This window comes from Salvia miltiorrhiza, chromosome 5 (genome assembly GCF_028751815.1).
Source record: "Salvia miltiorrhiza cultivar Shanhuang (shh) chromosome 5, IMPLAD_Smil_shh, whole genome shotgun sequence".
Taxonomy (NCBI): Eukaryota; Viridiplantae; Streptophyta; class Magnoliopsida; order Lamiales; family Lamiaceae; genus Salvia; species Salvia miltiorrhiza.
This window is the reverse complement of record NC_080391.1, coordinates 17,659,573-17,687,389: the sequence shown is the minus strand read 5'-3', so window position 1 is coordinate 17,687,389 and position 27,817 is coordinate 17,659,573. Positions and strand designations below refer to the sequence as shown.

Sequence of the window (27,817 nt, the reverse complement as noted above, 5' to 3'; positions counted from 1 at the left end):
GACCAAAACTAGTCAGGTACCTCGTGCGAAGAATGGAATACGCGAAGTCAGTCCCTTTAATACACTTCCAGGCCAGCTTCATCATAAAGCTCTTGTTCATGAGACCGAAAGCTCTTAGCCCCAAACCACCCTCCTGGCGAATAGCACAAACCCGAGACCAGCCAACAGGACAGGAAGGCCGTTGGTCGATCCTGCCAGTCCATAAGAAATTCTGGCACTTTTTATCTAAGCTGTGGAGAAGAGATTTTGGCCACCGATAAACCATCATCGAATGGATAACAGAACTCTGAATAACCGAACGAATCAGACAGAGCCTTCCAGCGATAGAGAGGTGCAACCCTTTCCAGCGAGAGAACTTCTGAACAATTCTGTCAAAAATGCCGGTAAAATAAGAAGAACGAGAGCAACCTGTAAAGATTGGAACACCCAGATAAATAACAGGAAGGCATCCCACAGCAAACCCCAACTCCCGGGTAATATTACGACGCATGACAGCAGCAACCCCCGAACCAAAGAAGACATGAGACTTCTCGACACTGCAAACTTGACCAGACAAACGCCCATAGTAATCCAAAATCTCCTTGATTTTACGCGCATTCTTCTGAGAAGCCTTACAGAAAATAAGGATATCATCCGCATAAAGCAAGTGAGTAGGGAAGTTCCTCACCCTACTGAAGCTCATCGGCTGAAGATGACGAGAATTCACACAATTGATGAAGAGATGACTGAGAACATCTTCCGCAATGCCAAACAGAATGGGGGATAAAGGATCCCCTTGTCTAACACCCCGCGAGCAAGCAAAGTATCCGCTAAGATTCCCATTATACAGAATAGAAATTCTAGCCGAAGTGAAGATAATAGAAATCCAGCTAATAAAATTCTCATGGAAGTTATTAGCACGAAGAACCTGCAAAATAAACTCCCAACTCATCGTATCAAAAGCTTTGCGAATATCCACCTTGCAAGCAATGTTCGAGCCACGACCCGATCTATTCATACAATTAAAACCCTCAGAACCCAGCACAATACAATCATGAATTGATCTGCCTTTGATGAACCCGAACTGGTTCTGAGAGACCCCCTCCGCAGCCACCAAACTGAGACGAGTCGCCAAAATCTTTGAAATAATTTTGAAAAAGAAATTGGACAAGATAATAGGCCGAAGGTCAGCCACCGTCTCCACAGCATCTTTTTTAGGAATCAAAATCAAAGTACTCGCATTGCAACCAGCCGGAAGGTAGGAATTCAAAAAGAAAGCTCTAACCGCAGCAATAATATCCACTTTAATCGTCGACCAGCAGCTCTGAAAGAAGCAACCAGAAAAACCGTCCGGACCCGGAGAACTGTTAGCATCCATACTGAAAACCGAAGCAGAAATCTCATCCTCAAGGGGGATACTCGTGAGATGGTTGTTCTGCAGTTCAGAAACCCAAGGATCAATATTCGCCTCCAACTCAGCTAGATCGACCGTAGTCTGTCTATCTTCAGTGAACAAAGACGAGAAAAAATCCGTAACATGCGCCTCAATAACCGCCGGATCATGCACAACCACCCCATCAATTTTCAGGTGGCCAATCGAAAACCCTCGATTTCGGAACTTAATCATATTATGAAAAAAAGTCGTGTTTCGATCCCCATCAACAAGCCAATTCAAATGACTTTTCTGCTGAAGCATACTATTCTTTCTAGAAAGGAGCACATTAATCTTAGCCTGAGCCGACACCTCCTCATCAAACAAATCGTCCGTATATCCCGACTCAGCAATATGAGCTTGAATATCTAAAAGATCCTGCTGATTATCCTGAATAGCAGTGTCGACGTTGCCAAAAACCGTCTTATTCCAAGATCGAATCACCCCACGAAGACGGCGCAGTTTAAACATAACCCAAAAAATAGGGCAATGAGCATCAACATGATCATTCCACGACGCAGCAACCATGTTTTGAAACTCCGGGTGGAGAACCCACATATTTAGAAACTTGAAATGACGCTTACCAGTAGGCATGGCAAGCTTACATTGTAAAACCAACGGAGAGTGATCAGAAGAAATCCTAGGAAGAGCATGAGAGTTAATGGAATCCCACATATCCGCAAACCCATCAGAAATCAAAGCTCTATCAAGCACCGATTCCACATGCCTAGGCAAAAACCGACGACCCGACCAAGTGAAGTGCAGACCAGAAGTAGTGGGCTCACCAAAACCAGAATTTTCAATGAAATCACAGAAATCCTGACAAGCGCGTCTGGACGGACTAACCGAACTAATTCTCTCATTAGCACCTTTCACCGCATTAAAATCCCCAATAAACACCGTATTCCTGGTAATAATCGAGATTAAATCAGCCCACAAAAAACGACGCTCTCCAGCATCATTCGAACCATGAACGACGGCCACACGAAAATTACGGTTCTGCCAATAACAGTCCACCACCACAGCTTGAGAAGAAGATAAGACAACGCTAGTCTGGACCGAAGGGTGCGTCAGAAACCAAATATTAGAACGACGAGGAAGCCTGCAATTTTGGTGACAAGGAACCATATTCAAAGATAACCAAAAATTCTGCTGGACTTTCTGAAATTTAGATTTCGGCTCAATAATACCCAGCACTATAGGAGCAAAAGAATGACAATACTCCTTCATCAAACGCTTAGACTCGTCCGTAAGACCACGGACGTTCCAAACGAGCATATTCATCAAAACGTGGAAGAGTGCATGGACTGGTTCTCAGCCAGTTCCACTTCGTCCGCCCAACATTTATTAGCAACAGAATCCATCACCCGCAAACTCTCGCGATTGCTGCGATCAACCACATAAGGATTTGGCTTGTGCCCCGATTCCGCCGACTTCCTAAGTCGCTGCTTGATACTTTCTTCCTGTTGTTTCAGCGAAATGTTATGATTTCGCGCCACCTGAACCTGCTCATGCTTCGGAGGTCTTCCACGACCTCGTTTCCCCGTGGTTTCGGTGCTAGTCTGCCCCAAAGTTTTGTGCAAGCGGTCAGTTTTTACTTGATTCTCCAAGGCCGCCACCTTTTTAGCACTAACCTCCGCTGTCGTAGGCTTAATCATCGGCACTCCATCGGATCCCAGCAACATCTGTCTTCCAGCGGAGTCCTGCTGTCCCTCCGAGTGAACCATCGTCTGCTCCGATCTCGCACCTCCCAACGAATGCTACCTATTCAACACCGGTGAACCAATCTGCCCAGAATCAGCCTTCAACCTTCCATCGAACACTTGGTGTGCGTGTTCAGCATTCAAATTCAGATTCCGGTCTTGCTCAATCTGCTGCTCAAGCTCAGGAATAAGGTCACTAGTCTGCGGTTGCTGCTCAGCCGAGGATGAGCGCAGCATGCTCGAATCCGGCTGTGGCTGTCTAGCAGTCTCCGGACTGTCCCCAACCACCTGGCGTGTCGGACTGCATTGCTGTTGTTGCCCAGTTAAAGGTCTCTCATCCACATCCACAATCACGTTATCGGCTGGCGCATGGGCAATTTCTTCCTCATCCGAATCAACATCCTCCACCACACCTTCCCTGCAAGCTTCTTCAGTCAAACCAATCTCAGAGTCATTGCGAAACGTAGCATTCTGCGGCTTGTTCTCCGACACTGGCCGAGTAAATTTGTCCAACATATCCGGGCCAGGCAAATGTTCAGATTGTTCAACAGACTCTAACACCTGAAACGAGTTTTGAGACCGTCTACCACTAACAATTTGCCAATCCTTATTAGCAAGAGATTGTTTCTTGTCAGGAAGCTTCTGTTCCTTATTTTCCATCAGCTGATTTGGAGCTTTATTACCAGAACTCCCCTTCAAAACTTTACGGCATTTATCAACAGAATGTCCCACCATTTTGCAACGAGGACAAAACAACGGAAAGTTTTCAAAACTGAACTCCACCGAAAAGGAGCAGTCACCACCGTCCACAATCAACGTTTCTGGAATATGTTGCGATAAATCCATTTCAACCAACACACGCACAAAGTGACCAACCTCACCGCTTAAAGAAGCAGCATCAGTTCGGAGAGGCTGGCCCAAAATTCCAGCGATTCCCGCAATAATTTCCGGATGCCAATACTCAACCGGTAAGTAGTATATTCGAACCCAAATCTGGGCGAACGAAGAAGACGCTTTATAAGGATTAAAATTCCGCACCCACTCCCGAATCAGCAACTGCCCCGAAGCAAGATCCCAGACCGATCTATTCATGGCTAGAATTTTATCCTCGTTCGTCTGAAATTTGATAGTGTAGAAACCTTTACCCATAGGCATAAGGGTCCACGGCTCTTTCGGCTTCCAGATTCTTTGCAATTCAGCCTTGAGTTCCAGAGAAGTTCGAGGCTTGTCTCCCTTATTAAGCAGGTGCCTACCAATAAGAGAAAATTTGAAGTTGGATACCTGTTGCATGTAAAGATCACGAGGGATAGCGATCGACGCCGACTCCCCATGTTTGACAGCTTTCAAGGCATGGAATATGTGGAGAGGAATATCCGGTTTGCGCGCAGGCCTAGGAGCGACCTTATCAGCATAAGAAGCCTTCGGCATCGCCATGACGTTGGTGTCATGCAGATCATCAGAACATGCCTCCTCCGTCGAGGACTTCTGCCCCATTAACCCTTGATTTTCCATGTTACGAATCTGGTTCTCAAGCCTACCTGACGGCTTAGTAGGGGCTATCTGATGTGAAGGAATATTAAGTTGAATTAATACTCGATTGCCCGATGATCGTTTCTTGGATTATTATTAATTCATCATACAACGATTAATTCCTAACATGCTCCTATGAATTTAACAGCTGCACACAGGTGTTAGGAAAACTTACTTGAGAATCGGATGCACAGATGGTTGATGATCGCGTCGAATGATTCAGACTCCAGCTCTGATCTTCTCGACTGTATCCCGCTCAATTTCCAACGTTGGATGGACAACGAGCTATGGAAATTCCCAAGACAGAATGCCTCTCACGTTTCCTGCGCCCCCTCTGCTCTCAAAAACCCTAATTTTATCAGTGTATTTTCCTGAGAGCTGACAGCTGTATTTAATAGATAATTAAATACGTATGGGGCGCTCCTTTTCTTGTGAGGGACGATTTCTGCCCTACTTGGGCTAGGAGACATTGGGCCAGCCCAGGGACCAGATACAAGGAATAAAGATGAGCCTCAAATAAATTAATTTATCTATGGTCAGCCCAGACCATAATTAATTTATAAATATCAGTTCATTCCACTAGAGAACCGATACTGACTTACCCCTTTATTGCCGGTGATGAGTCGGGGCTTGTATTTAGACTTATTAAATCTCCGTATTTAAAATGTCCGACATCCATTAATTAATTAGAGCTCTGACAGCTTAAATTAATTAATCTCTTAATAATTCCTTAAGCAGTACCACTCAAACTTTATTATTACGCCTGAACTTAATCAACCTGCAGGGTTTAGCGTAATAAACCTTATTGAGCTCCTTAAGGGGATGTCATTATCCTATACCGGATACGGGTACTAATACAGATAATCAAATATCATATATTAACCGCTATCACCCAAGATACAGAGTACTCGAGTTAGCATTTAACTCTCGCCCATAGTAAGTCAAAGTGATATACGAGTTAACATATATATCTGAATACTTATTAGTATTAAGATTTATAAGTCACCGAGATCTTGATTCTTCACTTAAGTCAGATAGAAGAATACATCTCAAACTGTGGTCCTATCAATACGTAATGACGTACCAGTATAGACAAGTAGCCAAGACAAACTACTTCCATCTATACTGCAGCCTAAACCAATAACTTGTCCTAGAGTTATTTCGGCTGTGATCATATTATATCTCTTAAGGTTATTCCAATTATATGGTCTTCTGTGATCTACAACACACCATATAATCTACTTATACAGAGATAAAGAACATACATATGCAATCATGAACACAATCAGATAGGAGATAAGAATAGTGAATAACAGGAATCATTGTATACAAGCATAAAGTTCTTGCTTTCAGTATACAAATCCAACATGATGCTCCACCATCTTCCCAAAAGAATTAGTTACAGACGACGTCGGCTTCGTAATATTAGCAGCCCCAGAACCAGGAGAGCTTATGTTGCCATCAAAATTGGAGGAGACCGGTGGAAGATTGAGCCCACCCCTATCTGGAACACGGTGAGGGCCGCCGGAATCCATCGCCGGCGAAAGCAAAGGCGGCGCAGAAACTAGGGTTTTTCGGAAACGGTATTAGCTAGGGTTTTCGTCATCTCCCAGTCCAAAATTACTTAAAATGATACTTAATAAATTAATAAAGCCTATTAACTAATATTTTTTTTTACTCAAGTTCTTAACTTGGTTAATTCAAAAAATCATCAACTTTAATAAAATAATAATTTTTTAGAGAGTCTCTTTATAAAGATATAGGTCATGTTAATATTATAAATTAATAATTATTAAAATATTATAATTATGAATACTATGTAACTTGTTAAAATATGAAGCTATTTGTTGAATCATCTTGAAATTGGCCAGCCTTAGAATCTTCAGTAATATCAGTCACAATTAATTGATAGATACATGCATTTATTTAATTCAAATATTGTCTCTCATTTGTCCTTACATGTTATAAATTAATTAAAAAGTTATTAATTTATTGATAAATTATTAAATAAATAATTTTTAGATAAAAATTCTAGGTCCCAAAATTATTAATTTATAATTTTTAAACACACGTATTTCAATGTATGATAACATTATATATACAATTTAGTTAATATGTGATACCTAGCTTATTTATTTATATAATAGTTAGTTATTGTTATATTCATTTATCTAATAAAGTAAATAGGTTTTATAAGATATTTATCTTTTTCAAGATTCCAAAAAGACTTTCAGATATATATTAAATAAGTTTTGGATAATATAATGTAATTAATTAATATATATTTTAAATTAGGATAAATATTATGGTTTGAACCCTAGATTTCACCGTTCGCAGATAGAAGTTGGCACTGCTTGGTGTCCCCTGGGGACAAGTTAATTTAATTTGTATTTTGAAGTACCACTGGTTGGTGTTTTAGTTGAATTTGCATCAATCATAGTTCAACACAATATTCATTCATGAACAGATAGAGCCTAATTTCAACTCAATACAAATGAGAAAATTTTCAGCAAACAAAGCATTATAAAACTCTTAATTCTATCTAATAATAATCAACAATAACATTTGAAAAATAAACATTACAACCAAAGCGAAATACGTGGATGATAAAGAAACTTATTGGTTTACTTGCTCTGCTGCAGATGGAGAAATGGAAACAACAGTCTTCAAGACTCATCATTAGACATCGGAAGCTCAATAATTTCTGAGATGGAAGAGAAGCTATCAGACCCAACAGAATTGTTTTCCATCTGGTTTTCTGGTAAATCTGATTCTTGTTTCTCTACTTGAATGGCCTCCAAGTCACGTGCAACTTCCTTCATTGTTGGCCTGCCTTTACCATTCAAATGCAGACATTTTCTAGCAATCTCTCCCATAGCCTCGATTTCTTCCTTTTTACCCTCTTTGAGCACCCTTGCATCAACAATATCATATAGTTGATTTTCCTCCATTGAATGCAAGAAGTGCATGGCCAGACCCCTTCCTTCTTCAACTCTAGCTGCAGATATTGCTTTCTCTCCCGTTAGAAGCTCCACCAGCACCACTCCAAAGCTATATACATCGCTCTTTTCTGTGAACTGATTCGATTGGAAGTACTCTGGATCCAAGTAACCAAAGGTGCCTACTACTCGTGTGGTCACATGAGTTTGATCAATAGAGATTGATCTTGATGTCCCAAAATCTGATATTTTCGCGTGATATTTTTCATCCAAGAGTATGTTTGTCGACTTGATATCACGGTGATAAATGGGAACACATGCAGAAGAGTGCAAGTAGGCAAGTGCTCCGGCTACTTGTTTGGCAATTTTGACCCGCATTTCCCAAAATAATGGGAAGTCCTGGTGTGGATGATGGATGTGAGAGAAAAGTGTGCCATTGGGGATGAACTCGTAGACAAGACGAGGAACTTCACTTTCCAAACAACACCCCAACAACTTCACCACATTCCTATGGTTTATTTGTGATACAATCACAACCTCATTAATGAAGGATTCCACATCGCCTTGGTTCACCCTCTCCGATTTCTTCACTGCCACAATTCTTCCATCTTCCAGCATTCCTTTGTAGACGACGCCTTCACCACCACGACCAACTATTCGATTCTCATTATAGTCATCGGTAGCTTTAGCCAAGTCAACAGAACTAAACAATCTGGTTTTCTCAATGCCATTCTCAACTGTTGCTCCAACAAAATGCCCCCATTTCGCTTATAAAACATGTACTTGCGGCTGGCCATGAGAGCCTTAAAGGTTTCTTTAATAGCTTTTCCGGACTTCCAAGCCGCAGTGAGCAAAATCAGCCCTCCAACTACACTGCCAATAACAATGGATGCTTTTTTGATGAATCCATCATTAATGTCATCTTCAAAGTACCCAGATGATGTTTCACCGGTATCAATTTTACTACATCCAATATATGGATTTCCTTCATCTGGATAGAAGCATCTACAGTATCTGGTCGATGACATATAACTCGATATACTAGCATAATATAATGAATGATCTAACAAAGGTTTGCAGATATCAGGAGATGCGTAAAAAATATAATTCATCTACTGGATATCTGTTAACATAGACAAATTCATCAGGGCTTCTGCAAAAAGTGTTAGAAAAATCTTGGTCAATACCGAATTCCCACTCAAGTACCAGAGGCACAAATCCAAATTCTGTATCAAATGGATTCGACAGATCACTCACAAGGCCTTTATACATTTTGTAATCCTTATTATGCAACCATTTCTTCTTAACAGGAAAAACATACCCACAAAAGCTACTATTGCTTGGTTGAATGCTTTGGTAAGTATAGTGAAGCTGTTGGAGTCGTCTTGGAATTGATGTCTGACAACAGTTAGAGCCATTGCAGCTGGTGCTTGTGGAATTAGCATTGCAGGTGGCAGTGCATCCTCCAACTGTTGTCAACACCAAATTCTTGCAGCCCATTACAACCAACGAGTTGTAGTGTGCTGAGATGGTGAAGGGACTTCCCTTGAGTGATATAGGCAGAGATTCTATTCTCGGCTCATCAGAGCAGTTCATAGGCGATACAGGCAGATTTACTATCACTACACCATACAAAGAAATATTTAATATCTCCAAATTGATGCTGCTCAAGAACGGCCTTGGAGGAATTGTTGAATTTTGACAGATGACAGTGAAAAAGGGATTTGCACTGCATTTGGAACCAATTCCAAAAGGATAGGGAATGGTTACTTTTCCACACTTTTCTTGACAATTAGTCTTCGAAAAAGATACTACAAGAGCTGACGTTATGGCAAAGCATATGGCTGAAAAGACTCGGATTATCGAGGCTAGCCTCATTGCTGTTAACATGTGTTGATCCAATTATATATAGATCGAGGAAAGTTTGATTCATATATGAAAAACTATCAAGTACATATTTCCTACATAATCAAATTTAAAGTATCATTATGCAGTAAACAAAGGGCCAAAAACAAAGAGTTAGGAGAAAGAAGAAATCATCCAGATTACCCTAAACTCTTATTTAAGTTTAATCCAGTATGATCATGCACGAAGAAGCTAACCATGATAGGAAAAAAAATATATTTTATTATATCAAAATTTTAATTGGAATTGAGGAAAAAATAAAACAGCACAAATAAAGAGATAACATGGTTAGAGCATCAATCTGTCAAATAAGTATATTAATTGTTGTGTCAATAATCATAGTCGTATCCAAGTATGTATTCATACCTTCTTTCGTGGTTCAATAGTTGTATCTTCCAGACACGAAGTTGGGCTTAAGACCTTATCCGGAATACCAACCGAATAACTTATGTAAGCTTATATTTCTAGAGAGGGAGAGAGGGAGAGAGGGTGAGAGCTAGAGATCGTGAATATAAAATAGTAATGAATGAATGGTCGAATGGTAGCTCTTATTCTTACTGAATGTGTCTACTCTGTTACCGTGTTACATGGGCTCGTTTACTTTATATAATAGAAAGACTTGGGAAATGGCACAAAAGAGACGGAAAGACTTTGAAGTAAACTCAGGACTGAAAAAGACTCGATTAATAGAGTAATCTGTTGGAATATAAGTATATATAATGGAGAATTTATTTAATTGGTAGGAGGAAATTTGGAGAAATTGGTTGTGGACGTGTGTGTGCTTAGGAATTTGAGTGGGAGGATTGGAGTTTGCTAACACAATCTTTCTTTAATTCACTTCCTTCTCACTTTCTTTTCAATCCCAAAACATGGTTACATATTTATAGTGGTACATGGTAGTAGCTAGATGATTCTAGAGTTCTCTCACATATTGTTTTCCTAACACTTCTCTAGAATTTTCTATACACTCTAGAATGATCTAGTTTTAGCTATTTCTTCTTAATTATAACTCATTCTTAATTATTCTAGATCTTTCTCTTTTCTCTATCTCATTCTCAACTAATCTAGAATAATCTTTACAAAATATCTATACAAATCAAGTTTATATTCCAACACTCCCCCTTAAACTTGATTTGTCATTCTGAGCAAAACTCCGAACTTGGCGAAATCCTTTCCCGACGAGCCTTCCTTTATATTTTTCAACTTCACCTTTGAAATTCTTTTTAACCTTATGCACCCACTTGACTCCAATAGCCTTGTGCCTTTCCGGTAGTGTCACGAGCTCCCACGTATCATTCTTCTTTATGGATTTGATCTCGTCATCCCTTACGACTTGCCAATTTTCACTTTTTGCTGCTTTTTCAAAACTAACAGGTTCATAATAAGCAGATAAGCAGAATAAGGTGAGATCTTCTAACCTTTCAGTGTCTTCATATATCTCATCCAAATTCCTTGCTCGTGGTGTGGCTCTTTCATTTAAGAAAGATGGTGGCGAGTCTTCAATGACTGGCACTGGTGAAGTTGGCTGAGTTACTGGCTCTTGTTGGACTTCTCCAACTTGCTCTTCTGCTCTTTGTTCTTCTAACTGTGGGATGTAGGTGAAGTCACTGTTGGAGCTGAAATCCCAGACTCCTTCTTCGTCGAACTCCACGTCTCGACTTATCACTGTTTTCTTAGTATTTGGATTATATAACTTATAGCCTTTAGAGTTAGAATCGTACCCGATAAAGATGAATGCTTCGCTTTTATCGTCGAGCTTCTTCCTTCTCTCATCTGGTACATGCACGTAGGCTTTGCTCCCAAATACCTTTAGGTGGGAAATTCCTGGCTTTCTCCCGCTCCAGGCTTCTTGTGGAGTCATTCCCCACACGCTCCTTGTCGGCGATCGGTTGGATAGGTACACCGCGCACGCCACTACTTCGGCCCAAAACTCTTTAGGCAGATTCTTCGTCTTTAGCATGCTCCTCGCCATCTCCATGATTGTTCTATTTTTTCTTTCTGTCACTCCATTTTGTTGGGGGGATCTCGGAACTGTCAGGGGCCGTCGAATTCCATTTGCTTCGCAAAATTCTAGAAACTCCCTTGATGTGAATTCTCCACCTCGATCGGACCTCAGGGCCTTGATTTGTCGTCCGCTCTCCTTCTCGACGGCAACTTTGAATTTCTTGAATGCATCAAATACTTCTGACTTCTGCTTTAAGAAATATACCCACGTTTTTCTAGAAAAATCATCAATGAATAGCAGAAAATAATTATTTTTACCCAGGGAGCTTGGATTTATTGGCCCACACACATCAGCATGAATCAACTCCAGTGGCTTTTGAGCTCTTGAGCTTGACTCCTTTGGGAATGGCTTTCTGAACTGCTTCCCGAGTAGACAATCTTCGCAGAGTTGATCGGGATGCTTGATGGATGGTAGTCCTCTCACCATCTCCTTCTTTGACAACAACTCCAATCCACCAAAGTTCAAGTGCCCAAACCGAAGATGCCACAACCAAGACTTATCTTGGTAACACGCTTTCAGGCATTTTGCCACGTCATTTCGAATATTCAATAAGAACATTCTATTTTTAGACATTGGCACCTTGGCAATAAGATTATTTTTGTCATCTCTTATTGAAAGGTTATAATCTCTCATGTGAATATCATAACCTTTCTCTAAGAGTTGTCCCAAACTCAAGATATTATTTTTCATATTGGGCACGTAATAAACGTTGGAAATAAATTCATGATTTCCATTCTTCAAGCGAATTAAAATTTTCCCTTTTCCTTTAACTGGGACTTTAGATTCATCACCAAAGGAGACATTGCCGCTTACCGATTCATCGAGCTCCACGAACATGTTTCTCTTCCCGCACATGTGATTGCTAGCACCGGTGTCGAGGTACCACGTGTCATCTCTTCCAGCTTCTCCTTTATATGCCAGAAGCACACTACCAATATCTTGATTTGTGCTTTCGGCGTAATTGGCCTTCTCTTCAATCCTTACTTTTTCACTTCTGCACTCGGAAGCATAGTGCCCAAATTTATGGCAATTATAACACTTTATCGAAGATTTATCATACCTCGACTGCGGGTTGCTCCTCCCCCGACCACTTGTAAACTCATTTCTTTCACCATTGTTGACGAAGCCTCCTCGTCCTCGACCACGTCCACGTGCTCGGCCTCTGCCTCGATCTTGCCCTTGGCCACGTCCTCTCCCGGACTGTCCATAGCCATTGCTCGGTCCTTCTTCTTTCTCTTTTGGGCTTACGTGCAACTTTAAAAGTTGCTCTGAAATTTCTTGCTTCTTCTTTTGCTTCTCCTCGTATGCTTGCAACGACCCCAACAAGAGATCAATTGTCATCTCCTCCAAATTTTTAGTTTCTTCGATCGTCACCACAATGTGCTCAAACTTTGGGGTTAGTGAGCGCAATATTTTCTCCATAATTCTAACATCCTCCAATTTTTCACCATTTCTTTTCATTTGATTAGACACCGCCAAGACTCTTGAAAAATAATCCGAAATTGATTCGGACTCTTTCATATGCAAAGACTCAAACTCTCCTCTTAAAGTTTGAAGTCGTACCTTTTTTACTTGCTCCGCTCCTTTGCACGCGTTCTGGAGCTTCTCCCACGCTTCCTTGGCGGTACTCGCGTTCGAGATTTTCTCGAAATCATCGTCCCCTAGCGCTTGATAAATGAGATAGAGAGCCTTCTTGTCTCTCTTTCTTGCGTCTCGCAATCTATCCTTTTGTTGTTGGGATAGTGCGGCCTCGTCCTGCGGCTCCTCGTAGCCGTTCTCCACGATCTCCCAAACGTCGTGGGCTCCCAATAGCGCCTTCATCTTGATGCTCCAATTGTCGAAGTTGCTCTTGTTGAGCATGGGGACTTGAAACGATTGTAGGTTGGCCATTCCACAGGTAGGATTTTATGGCTCGGATACCACTTTGTTGGAATATAAGTATATATAATGGAGAATTTATTTAATTGGTAGGAGGAAATTTGGAGAAATTGGTTGTGGACGTGTGTGTGCTTAGGAATTTGAGTGGGAGGATTGGAGTTTGCTAACACAATCTTTCTTTAATTCACTTCCTTCTCACTTTCTTTTCAATCCCAAAACATGGTTACATATTTATAGTGGTACATGGTAGTAGCTAGATGATTCTAGAGTTCTCTCACATATTGTTTTCCTAACACTTCTCTAGAATTTTCTATACACTCTAGAATGATCTAGTTTTAGCTATTTCTTCTTAATTATAACTTATTCTTAATTATTCTAGATCTTTCTCTTTTCTCTATCTCATTCTCAACTAATCTAGAATAATCTTTACAAAATATCTATACAAATCAAGTTTATATTCCAACATAATCTATTTATACTAATACTAACGATTTAAATAATTTATATTATTTTATATAATATAATGAATGGATTTTTAAAATGGCAACTTTCATATTGTAAAAATAAAAAATGTCCACTAAAATAAAAAACTTAAAAAATGTCCAATGTTACCAAAATATCCTTCACATTAAAAATTAAAAAAAATGTCCACTTTACATCAATCCTTTAAAAAATCTCGCAATTCACAACCAAAAGTTTTTATTGATCTCCGTGCCCAAAAATCTCTATTAAAACATATAACACTCAATTTATTAATCTCCGTGCCCAAAAAAAAGTGGCCACTTTTATTGGGACGGAGGGAGTATAAAATAGTAATGAATGGTCGAATGGGAATAGCTCTTATTCTTACTGAATGTGTCTAGTCTGTTACCGTGTTACATGGGCTCGTTTACTTTATATAATATAACTAGCAGAGTTTATGTGTGTTGCACGTATTACCTCTTGTTTAACATAATTTATTTATTAAAAATAATTATAATGATAATATAATTAAGTAAGATTAGACGAAGAAAATGCACATATTATATTTTTCTAATTACAAGACAAAAAAAAGTTGTTTTGCTATCATCTTATATAGTCGCGCTAATCCAATTACATATTTCTAAATCATAAAACTAATTGTTATTATGGCTAGCTATAATTACTATAGTTACATGACATACAAAAAGAGAGTTCACTATATGTTACTCATACTTGAAATTTGAAGATCAGTAATAAGGAATGTTCCATTTTTCTTTTGTGTCAATTAGGGTTGTAAATGAATCGAATATTTTTGTTCGATTCGAGATTCGATTCGAAATTGCCCTATTCGTAAATATTCGATTCGATTCGTATTCGATAACAAATATTCGATTCGATTATTATTCAAATACGAATATGAAATTATGATATTCGATTCGATATAATATAATATAATATAATATAATATAATATAATATTTTAATTATAATTTTATAATATCTAACATCTAATTGTAACACTCCTTTAAAAAAAATCTAATTCTAACCCTAATTGTATATAAATACACTATATATAGGATATTATATTTTAATTATAATTTTTGTAATATCTAACATTTTAACCCTTCTTAAAAAAAAAGTAAAAAGAATTCTAACCCTAATTCTAATTTCTAACTAAGAGGGTGTTTGGCTAAGCTTATTTTAAAGAGCTTATTAGCTCTTGGAGCTTATAAGATGTTTAAAGAGCTTATAAGATGTAATTTTTAAGAGCTTATAAGTTGTTAAAGTGTTTGGATAATTGAGCTTATAAGCTAGAGAGAGAGAAAATCTAAGAGAAATGAACTTAAATGATTAATGATGAAAATAATAAATTATAGTTAAAAAATATTTGTAAAATGATTGTTGCATATGAGATTATAAAAAAATAAGTTGGGGTAGAGGAACTTATTTTTTGAAGAGCTTATAAGCTCTTGGGGCTTATTTTTGGAGCTTATAATCTGTTTAGGAGCTTATTTTGTCAAACACTTTGAAGGAGCTTATAAGTTCTTAAACAACTTATAAGTTGTTTTGAGGAGCTTATAAGCTCAGCCAAACACCCTCTAAGGCGCCTCGCCGCTCCTTCATTTTGAAATCTGAAAAAAAAAAAAAACCTCACTTTCTTCTCCACGGACGCTGCGCCTGCAGGCTGCATCGATCCGTCTTCTCCGTTGCGGCGCTGCCCGTCGCCACTCGTCAGCTGCTAACGTCGCTCGTCCCCAGTCGCCAGTACCCCGCCGCGGTGTCGCCTCTCCTCCATCTGTCGTCTGCTAGCAGGTTAGTATGTGATGTCTGTTTAAGAAATCTCCCCTTCCCTCTCCTCTGCGGCGCCGCTACTTCATTTTTTGAGTTATTGCAAGAACGCAGATGTTACATATTGCTGAATGTGATGTTTGTTTAAGAAATCTACTATTTGCTGAATGTGATGTCTGTTGTAGTATACTTTTAATTCTTGGTAGCATATTTGACAGATGCCTTGCTATAGTTATTGGGCAGATCCATATTTCCGCCACGTATTAAGATGAGCTCTAAATGAAAATACTAGAAATATGATATGTTTGTGAACTATACGAATATCTTAGCAATAATAATTGGATATCCTAATTTGATTCTCAATCTTGCAACTTTGCTATATATTTAATTAATATTTTATTCTGCATAAAACAAAAGTAGGACAATAGTTGCAACATAAAACAAATGAGAAATGCACATGTTAGTTGTCAAATATCTAGTGAGATATATTATAAGTGGTCAGTTCTTCGACTTAGATTTAATTTTCTTTACTGTTATTATGAATTTAGATGGTTGGAAATGTGAAATTAGATTTACTGTTATTGTGAGAAGTCTTCGGCTTATTTAATATTTTTGCACGAATATGGATGATTCAAATTTAATAGAGCATACATATCAAGAAAATGAGATTAGAGAGAAAGAGCATGAAGTGGAGAAAGAAGTGATCAATATAAATGATAATAAAGGTGATGATACAAGAGATGGCGGTGATGAGGAAAAAGATATGGAGGAAGGTGATAATGGTGATGAGGAGAAAGATAAGGAGGAAGGTGATAATGGTGAAGATGATAAAGATGGAGATAAGCAAGAAGATAAAGGCGTTTTTGATAGGAAAAAGAGAAAAAGGTGCTCGAAAGCTTATGCCGATTTCATTGAAGTGATGGGAGATGATGGAACTTTGAAGTTCCAATGCATACATTGCAAAGCTTTTCTTTGTAAGATGACTAGTGGCACCACATCTCATCTTTGGAATCACTTGAAGAGGTGTTTACAAAAGAAACTTAATAGTGAAAAGCAAAAGACATTGCAATTTCAACCTGTCAAATCCAAGTTTGAGATTAGTCCTTTATCAGATGGTAGATATGACCATATGAAGCTGAGAAAAGCAGTTGCTCATTGGATTTTGATGAGTGAGCAACCATTTAATGTTGTGGAAAATGATGGCTATACTTTCATGATGAGTATCAATCAACATCAATTTCAGAAGATTTCTCGTACCACGACGAAGAAAAATGTCATCAATGTGTATAATTTGGAGAAGAAAAAATTGATGTTGGCATTGAAAGACATCAACAAGATTTCATTAACCATTGATATTTGGAAGTCAAAGGTGCAAAAGATTTCTTATGTGTGTGTGACTGACCACTTTGTTGATTCACATTGGCAACTTCAGAAGAGACTTCTCAACTTCATACCTCTTCCTCCTCCACATGGAGGTAATATTATTTGTTTATTTGTTTAATATTGTCTTTCATCATATTTGTTGATAATAATTTACTTTATTTTTTTTCAGGTGTTGATATTTATGATGGGCTTACAAAGTGTACAAAGAATTGGGGAATAGAGCATAGAGATTTTACCATCTCTGTGGATAATGCCTCGAACAATGATGTGGCAATTTGAATTGCTAAGGGTGCCTCCAACGGCAGTTTCTTCCAGTTTTTAACTTTGGAAACTAGCATTGGACAAAATAATTAAAACTGGTTTCTAAAATTTGAGCAAAAAACTGGTTGCGAACTGGAAGCTGGTTTATACTGACAAAGTGGGGCCCTATTTCACCTTTATTGCTATGGTTTCAGCCGAAATTCAAGTGATTCAGCCGAAATTCAATTTGTGTGGGTCCTATTTTTTTGTTTGCACCATTTCTCACTTCCTATTTCAATTTAAAGTATGGAAAGAGTATTTCAATTTGATGGAACGGCTATTTTAATTACTGAAACAACGGCTATTTTTTTATCATTGTAACGGAAATATTTTTCTAACGTATTAATTCTTAAAATTTTCTATATATACTCATTTCATTCTTTCATTTCCATACAACTCTCCAATACTTCATTTTTTTTGTTATCTTGTTCACTTCATTTTCACAAGTAAAATGGCGGATTCTAGCTCCCAAAATTCCGATTCTAGTAATTCAAGCTCCCAAAATATTCAAGGTTCCTATTTTCCAACTTCACAATACCATCACATGTCCTACCCTCAACAACAATTTCCATACAACTACCAAATGTCTTCGAATTTTCCCCAACAATTTCCATTCAACTCTCCTGGTGGTTCAAAATTTCCTCAACAATTTCCATTCAACTCTCCTACTGGACCAAGCTTTCATCCACAATTTTCATCCAATTTTCCATCTACTTATTTCATGCCTCCACCAAATCAGTTTCAGGAAAATAGCTCACAGTTTCCTCAGCATTCTTCACAAATTCCAGTTGTTGTTGATGATGACGTCGAGGAAGTTGGAAAATCCACTGCAACAACCAAGGAGACAAAGGCGGCTTGGAGTCCTGAAGAAGACATCCTTCTTGTTAAAGCTTGGTACAAATCAATGCCGCAGATGGCTAGAATTAAGTAATATTTTAGTTTGAATTATTATGTTTATGTAGTTTCAATTAATGTAATTTTAATTTATGCAATGTAATTTTAATTTTAGCAATGTAATATGAATTTTATTAATGTAATTTTAATTATTATTTAGAATTTTAAATTTAATTTATTTTATTAAATTAGATAATTAATATATATAAATTAATTTAAAATTAAAATATATAAATAATAATGCTTTCCTAAATTAATTGGGATATATATATATATATAAAGGGAGTGTGTATAATGGTGGGACCCTGAAAAAGTAAGAAACTGGTTTATTGTTGGAGGAGATGTGAGAGAAAAAAGTAGGTGGGTTTCTAAAGTTGATGTGGCACTGATGTGGCAATTTTAAAAACTAAAAACTGGCTTATGGTTGGAGGCACCCTAAAGAAACATTCTCCAGGAGCCGTAAATTGTCATTGGAAGGTCAGTTGTTTCATGTTCGGTGTACTGCACATATATTGAATCTAGTTGTTCAAGATGGTCTTTTGGAGATTAAAAAAACCATTGAAGATGTCAAAAATAGTGTGCGGTTTATTAATCAATCAGAGTCTAGGTTGAACAAATTCCCTGATGTTGTGCATCACTTAGGAATTCCTCTGAAAAGGTTGATCATTGATTGTCCAACTCGTTGGAATTCTACATATGAGATGCTACTTGAGGAATATAGAGTTAAAGATGCATTTCCTATATTTCAACAAAGAGAGCCTTCATATCATTGTTGTCCTAGCCTTGATGACTGGATGAAAGTGAAGTATGTTCTTGACATTTTAGAAGTTTTTTTATGAAGCCACTCATGTGATTTTTGGAGTTGATTATGCTATCTCTAATGTCTATCTTGCTGTCATTTGGAGAGTTAAGCATATATTGAATGAAAAGGAAAATCATGTTGATGAGTTTATTAGAGTGATAATTAAAAAGATGATGGAGAAATTTGATAAATATTGGGGAAATTGCAATCTTTTTATGGCTATTGGAGCAATACTTGACCCTAGGTTCAAAATGAGGTTGGTTGATTTTGCTTTCAATAAGGTATATAATGAGGTTGAAGCTCGCACGAATATTATGAAGGTTTGAGATGCATTGTATAGCTTGTACTTTGAGTATGTTCAAGTTGACAATGTAAGGTCTCGAAAGATTACTACACCTGAAAGATGTTCTTCTACATGTGCAAACTCCTCATCTCAAGAAAAATTAGTGCCTAGTGGTTTGTCTATGTTTGATGAGTATCTAGACACTGTTGAGGTGAATGGTCCTTTGAAGTCGGAGTTGGACATTTACTTGGATGAGGGGGTTGTTAGAAGTCAAGATGGGGATGGAGCTGTAGCTTCTGAGTTTGATGCTTTAGCTTGGTGAAAATCTCAAGAATTGAAGTTTAAGATTTTATTCACATTGGCTCGTGATGTTTTGGCTATTCCCATTAGTACTGTGGCATCGGAGGCCACATTCAGTGCAGGAAGTCGAGTGTTAGATCCTTACCGTTCTAGGTTAGATTCTGATGTCGTAGAAGTTTTAATTTGTGGAGCAGATTGGGTTCGTCATCTTCATGGAGTCAAGAAGCCTATTATGTCTCATGTAAGTCCAATTTATTTGAAATATTTGTTTGTTTTCATAAAATTGTGTTCTAATTATTTTATTACTTTTTGTAGGAGAAAGAATAACCTTTCCATGTGATGTTGAAGTCCACTTAGTTTACAAACTTGGTGGAAGATTGGATGTTTGTTTTATTGAAGTGTTGTTTTGATTAATTTGAAACCTATCTTTATTTTATGTATTTTATGAATTGCAAAATTTTGAATGTTATGATGTGTATTGAGAATTTAAATGATGGAATCATCAAATGAGCTTTTTTTGATGCGTGTCTTTATTAGGTAAATGTATTGAAATATATATATCATTATATTTTTTAGAATATTATTTCACATTTTTTTCTCTAAAATTTCAATTGAATCGAATAGAAGGGAAAACGAATCAAATATTCAATTTTTTTTTTAATTTAGAGTAATTTCATAAAATGAATCGAATACACGAATCAAAGCAAGAAATGGTGAAAAAACTCTATGGATATATACCATATCAAATGTGAAGCAAGAACGAATAGGATGTATATTGAAAAATCCGGAAGAGGAAAATGAGCAACATGTAACCATTTTCAAGAATCTTGAATCTATACTATATTAAAAAGTGAGTTTCCAATTTGAAATCAATTTCAAATTGATTTCAAAATTGAGTGGAAATTTTGTAGTTATAATAAAATTGAAGGTTTATGTTTAAACTATATATTTTTATTTTTATTTTTATTTTCTTTAACTTCTTATTTGTTGTTACATTTCTTTCCAAAATTGTGAAATTCGATTAATTATAAAATATTTAATATGCATATCAAATTAAAGATCACGATAAGAGTTTTAATATGATCTATTTTATGAAAATATTTGATTTAAAATGTAAAAATTAAATTTGTTTAAATATTAAAGTTTTATAAATTTCTCTCTCCTCTCCCATCTTTTTTGAATAAATATATTTTAAATTTCTTTTTAATTTTTTAACTTATTTTTTTGTTTTTGTTTTTCATAATATCACATTTTATAATTGTGAATTCTTTTTTATTTTTTCAATCTTCAGTTAAAATTAATTTTTTATTATATTTATAAGTATAATAATTGAATTAGTATTAATTTTATATAAATATAAAAATTAAAAATATTTTCCCGTGCATTGCACGGGATACAAATGCTAGTTTATATAGAATAGGGCAGTACAATATTCACATGCATATATATCCAAAAACTCATGCATCAATCTCATATTCTCAAAAGCATAATTAAATTTAGTTTCTATCAACAGATTCCAACGTATACCTTTACTGAATCAGAGCGTTTGAAGAGATAATTAGGTAATCGAATCATGTTGCATATATGATTTGATCAGCTTAGTTTTTCTAATTGAGATGAATGAAAATTGTTTAGAGTTCAACGCTCATAATAAAGATGTGCTCTTTCCTGGTAAAGAACATGTCAACTAACTTTAAAAGTCTTCCAAGTAAACTCACTGACTTTTCTAAAACTTTGGGTGTCAAATTTTCTACCACAAAACAATAGCTACAAATCCGGTTGGGATAGACACTAGAACAAAAGACTATACGTGGTTTCAGTCTTCATCACTCTCAGAAATATACTTATAATTGCAAATGAAGCATGCCATGACCTTTAATCGTATACTATGAGTTATATACAAGAACAATATAGATTAGCATCATTAACTGTAAGTATCAACTAAAAGAGCAAATATGCATGCTATTTCTCGTGTTTGTAAGCATGTCCAAACATATATCAACTATATATTCATTATTAACTGGAATGTTTTCCCATACCTGGCTTCTTCTGCAGTTATGCCACTCATCAAGAACGAAAGCCTTTTCCAATCTGGATTAGTTCTAAGCGAGAATGATTGAGATACCTAGAGCACAAACATGCTCCATTAAATGGGAAATAATATTGTTAAGTAGCTAACAAGGTCTTGAGATGGGATTATTTATTTATTTAACTAGCAGAGTTTACATGTGTTGCACATATTACCTCTTGTTTAACACAATTTATTTATTAAAAATTATTATAATGATAATATATTATACTCCCTCCGTCTCACAAAAACATGAACAAAGAGAAATGCACGGGTTTTAAGAAATGTTAGTTGAGAGTTAAAGTAAGTGGAAAATGGGTCCCACTTTAAAAAGTGTTGTGAGAGTAATGAATTAATTAAGAAAAAGTAGTGGTGGGCCATGATGTACTAAAATGGAAAGGTTCATGTTTTTGTGAGACGCCCCAAAATAGAAAAACGTTCATGTTTTTGTGAGACGGAGGGAGTAATATAATTAAGTAAGATGACACGAAGAAAATGCACATATTATATTTTTCTAATTACAAGACAAAAAAAAGTTGTTTTGCTATCATCTTACATAGTCGCACTAATCCAATTAAATATTTCTAAATCATAAAACTAATTGTTATTGTGGCTAGCTATAATTACTATAGTTACATGGCATACAAAAAGAGAGTTCACTATACGTTACTCATACTTGAAATTTTGAAGATCAGTAATAAGGGATGTCCTATATATTTTTCTTTTGTGTCAATACATTTAAATAATCATTTTGGTTAACACTTCAAACAAAATTGTCCATAGAGTAAATGTGAACAAAGTTGTATCGATACTATCCAAATTTTGTACGTTTCACACCATTAACAGTACTTGATTAAACGTGGTGGAAGTTTTTTTTTTGTTTTTACAAATATAACTTTGTAAAAACTAATTTTATAAAATCTATCAAATTTTCAAATTTTTTTTTGTAAAAGTTCAAAAATATATATTTATAAAAGAGCATTTTGGGTAGTAGTGGTTAGCATTATTATATTTTTATTTTTGTTATTAGAATCAATATTTGCTGAAGTAAAATGGTTATTTTAATATTTGTAGATAATTTAAGATGCATTTACTCTTCATGATTTAAAATATACATAATTGAGAATTTTTATCCTTATTAATGGGATTTCTCCAATCCCCTTTCAATTGGATAAGACTCAAGCCGGTTATCTTAAATTATAGAAATTATCAAGGGCCTTGAGATATCTTAAAATTGGAATTCATCTTAATAAATAATGAGTTAACCTATGCTATCTTTCTCTATTAAGTTAACCCTCAATAGTAAACACCCCCTTACACTATCAAAATTATATGTCTCGTGCATAATATTTCTACGAAGTCTCATTCCTAACTAATGCCATTCATATTTTTATAATTTGATGGATCTATAAGGTAGCAAGGGCCTCCTAAGAGTAATATTTATAGAAGCTCTTAATTATTTTGAAAGAATTAGGTATGTAGGCTATAAATGAATACATAACTCCACATAAAAGATTGTCAAACTAATGAATTAATTTAATTTGAAAATTGAAAGTTGAAAGTTGAAAGTTGAACAAAAAAAAAATAGTACGATTACTTGATGAATTAATGTAATTTTATGTCAAACTAATGCATTATTTTTCATATCTTTTTCCAATGGTAATTACTAATTAGCATCTACATCAAAATTAGAAAAATATCACATAAAGTTGTGTGTTATAATATTTATCCATAATAATTTTTTAAGTGCACATTCTGAAGATATGTTATCCTATAATAATCATATCCTTAAGTATTTACAATTTAAAAAAAAATTATTTTGAGGGTTTAAATTATTTTTTTCTTTTAATATATAGTAATGTGATCATATTCAAAACTTTTAATATATACTAATGTATTAAATTAAAATAATATCTATAGTAATAATAATATAATTTTTAATCTTAAACCCACCATGTTCCTATTGTTGGCATATGTTATTGGTGCAGGAAGGATTGGGGTTCAAGCATGCATTGCCTGATCTTCTGCGACTCTGTCAACCTGGCGTGGAAGAGTACTTGCTGGTGGACGTGGCTGAAACTGAGGAAACACGGTTCTTTGCTCTCCCTTTGCCGTGATTTTTTCGATAAGTTTGGCACGGGGGACTTTGAGTTTTTCTGCGTGGGGTTATGGTGGAGCTGGAAGTGGCTATGTGATAGAAAGCATGATAATCCTTGCCATGGGGATCTGGAGATCTGGAGATCTTGGCCAGCTGCGAGCTCTTCCTTTCTAATTTTCGGGAAGCGCGTGTTAACACCGCTGCACAGCAGCAGCTTCTGCCGCGGGCGTTTTGAAAATTAAAATTTGAAAGTTGACCAAAAAAATAGTACGATTACTTGATGAATTAATGTAAAAATGTTGCTTAAAGTATATTTTTGAATATATCATAATAGTCGTGCATTATTTTATGTCAAACTAATGCATTATTTTTCATATCTTCTTCCATTAATGGTAATTACTAATTAGCATCTACGTCAAAATGAGAATTTGCTCATCAACCCATTGTGAAATCGAGGATTGCAAAAAAGTTGCAGGGTAAAAGGGCGCAGATGCTCATCAACCCATGGAGCATATGATGTAAACAATAGGACTTGTTTCCTTCTTTCATTTTCTTTCTTTTTAGGAAGACACTTCGAATGATATGTTTATCAATGTATCTATCATTGTATGCGATACATGAAAAGATTGTATTTCATAATTCATTATATTTGATTCATATAATGTATGATATGCTATTTTATATTTTTATAAAAATTGTGATAAAAAATATTGTTCACGCATAATAACATTTATCCACACTTATTTTATATATTTAAAAAATAATAATATTTCTTCTAAAATTAATATTAAAAAATAATTACCTATACACAATTTATAAGATTTAGCTACACATATATGTGTCACAAAAGGTATGTGTAAAAACTACGTAATTTCCACGTCATCATTGCATTATTTCAAAAATATATTTTCCCACACAAAAAATAAATTATTCGTGACATATATATGTGTGGGTAAATGATCACTATTTTTATAGCAACAAAAACTGCAACTAAACAGTGTAATTGTAGTATGAAAACAGCAAGCAGAGTATCGTATCCACAGAGACTGTAAAACGAAATTACTATATCTATTTCCTAAACAGACTCTAACAGTATGCAGGTAAAACAATTATGAAGGTGAATTACGAACTAAGATTAACTAAATAAAAACTGAAGAGCATATAAATAACGATACTAACTCAAATGTAAGGAAAACTCTGACCCTAGGGATGTACTTTTACTAATCAACTACATGCATTCAACCTATTGATTCAATTACCAATTTTAATCCAACCCTGATGAAAGATCACTATATAATTCACAAGCTTCTCTAACGAACACCTATGAACGTAGATTAATTAACCCCTTTTCGCATTCAAGACTCCAAGGAATAAATTAACTCCAAATAGCACATAAAGAATAGCTTCCTATAGCTTCACCTATCGCATTCAAGACTCAAGGCTAACACTATATCATGCATTCCTGAATCGGCTGAACAATTATCGCATTCAAGACTCAAACTGAACAGCTAAACATGTAAATCATTGATCAGATAAATCACAAGAAAATAAGCACCAGGAATCATGAATCACAAGTTGGAGGGCAAATTGATATCAATAAATCAAAAACACATACTTAATCAGCTATGTACAAACCCTAGGTTCAGAATAAAAGAACTAGCCAGACATGATAAAATCAAACATAAACATAATTAAATTGAACGCAATTGTAAAAACAAATTGTATAAAAACCGAATGAAAACGATAGTAGCGGCTTGAATCTTCAATCTTGATCCAAGCCTTGAAAACTGGAACGCTAAAATATTCTAAAGCTATAAAACTGAAATATGAATGCTGGGGGGCCCTGAATAGGTCAAAAGAGGACCTATTTATAGTTTTCAGATTTCCTTCGATCACCATGGAAGTTACCATACAAGTAGAATTCTAATGGTAATAGAATCGTGTAAAATAAGGCAACTCTCCAGCTGGATGCGCGCTCTGGAAAATACTCCCACTCTTGCCGAATTCGCAGCTCTCGCCAGAGGAACGTCTATCGTCAGAGAAACGGGTCGCCAGAGAAATGGCTATCGCCAGAGGAATGGGTCGCGCCAGAGAAATGGGTCGCGCCAGAGAAATGGCTGATTTCTCTGCTCTGACTTATTTCTCTGCTCTGTCTTAATTCTCTGCTCTGGCTTTCTTGATTTCTCTGCTCTGGCTTCTTGATTTCTCTGCTCTACATCCTTCTCCTCTGCTCTGACTATTGACTCCTCTGGTGCTGGCGCTTCTCTGCTCTGGAGATGTCGGTTTCTCTGCTCTGGAGACCAGAACACCTAGAAAACGCCAAATTCATCCAAAATTTTCCAAAATTGCATTCTTCCATCTCGAAAGCCTAAATCTTCTGCAAAGCATAAAATACACCATAAAACGCACTAATTTCCAGAAGATTATCTTAAAACACGCACAAACAAACCCTTAAAAATAGAGTAATTTAAGCATAAATCAACTCCCCCACACTTAGCCTTTTGCTTGTCCTCAAGCAAAATCTATATGAATCATAGGAAGAGATTGATTTCAACAATGTTAACTTCCATCCAAACATTCACAAAGTCAATTCAAAACTTTACAATCAACACACATCTCTCGATCATGCAAGTAACTCAAAGTTTAAGAAGCAACAAAAGAGTAATGCAAGTAATTCGATCAGACCCAATTCTCCGCTAGAAGTGAATTCCCTAATGTGATCGCCTTTATAACCCATATCACCATTTTTCACACTTTGTGTGCTTAGAATTTTCGACAGTTGAGCCATAATTCATGAAATAAAACCATTTGGATGTAATCCAAAGTCTTTTCACGTGGTTTCCCATGCTCATAGTTAGACTAGAGGAGAAGAGACTCAGAGTTGTCACTTTTTCAGAACAGGCCAGATGTTTCAGAGCTGGCAATTTCAGAGTTGGCAATTCGTCCAACTTTTTCATTTTTCACAGATAAGATATGATCGTAGGCAATCACAATGACAACACTCCTTCTAGCATCTACTGGACAAATCACGTTTTACTAACTTACAGAAGTGTTGCAACAAAACTCATAATTCTTTGCACAATCAAGAAACATATATTAAAAGTAAAATAAGAATAACCACCAAACAAACACAAACCCGAAATGCACATCGAAAACCATCTTCTCTTCCACAAATTCATAAAAATTAGCAAGATTCGAGACCAAAAACTAAGCGTAGAAAGATTGATCTCACCCAATTTTTGAAAAATATAAGCAACAAAACACCCCCCACACTTAAAGCATGCCATGTCCTCAGGGCATAAAAGAAATACGAAGAGTGTAGAAAACGTCCCTGATTATCGGCAATGAAAAGCTGAACCATCGTGAGAGGCGGTGAAGAGGGAGGTTTGTGACCTTGAGCAGAGTAGAGAGTGGCGGCGCTGGACAGGGCAGCGAAGAGTGTGACTGCGCTGGACAGGGCAGCGAAGAGTAGAAAAGGGGCAGCGCGGAATCATGAAGACCTCCAGAAATCTGGCAGAGAGACACATGCCCATGGCGGTGGCATGAACAAAGCACAAGTTCTCGCAACTTCCAAGCTCAACACCGCACTAAAAAAAAACCCAAACAAAACAAAGAAACAAAGAGAAACAAAACGAAACTGAAAGAAAGGAAAACAAAACAAAGAAAAAACAGTTGGGTTACCTCCCAACAAGTGCTAAAATTAACGTCTATAGCTTGACGATACCTTCAATCACGGATCAACGAAGTTGACCACTTCCACGTCACGGTCCAACTCTGCTTTGAAATACGGTTTGAGGCGATGGCCATTAACAGTGAAAGTAGACCTATTCGATGCAAGCAACTCATAGGTCCCATTCCAATTGCTCTTGTGAACCACGTAAGGACCTATCCATCTAGACTGCAGCTTGCCAGAAAATAGTCGAAGCTTAGAATCATACAAGAGTACCTCATGTCCCGGCTTGAATTTCTTTGTGCGGATGCTCAAATCATGGAACTTCTTCGCCCTTTCCTTGTAGATACGAGAACTCTCGTAAGCTTCATTCCTCCACTCATCCAACTCCGTCAACAT

The 27,817-nt window shown here is 36.4% G+C and overlaps 2 protein-coding genes and 1 pseudogene across 3 annotated transcripts in view; all 3 read right to left on the bottom strand.

The window, feature by feature from the left end:
• LOC130986455 (wall-associated receptor kinase-like 6) overlaps positions 1 to 21,734 on the bottom strand; it is a 49,972-nt gene extending 28,238 nt beyond the window's left edge. The window contains exon 1 of one of the 2 annotated variants that reach the window (XM_057909870.1): positions 21,622 to 21,734. The gene's annotated coding sequence lies outside the window, so the exon portion shown is untranslated. Of the gene's footprint in view, positions 1 to 21,109; positions 21,586 to 21,621 lie in introns of those variants that run through there. The other variant, XM_057909868.1, reaches the window with a different exon arrangement.
• On the bottom strand, positions 7,134 to 10,173 carry LOC130986470 (wall-associated receptor kinase-like 22; annotated as a pseudogene).
• Positions 21,735 to 27,478: 5,744 nt separating the features above from the next.
• LOC131025592 (uncharacterized) lies at positions 27,479 to 27,817 on the bottom strand. Its single transcript, XM_057955390.1, has one exon. It carries the CDS (start codon positions 27,815 to 27,817, stop codon positions 27,479 to 27,481), a length of 339 nt encoding a protein of 112 aa, XP_057811373.1.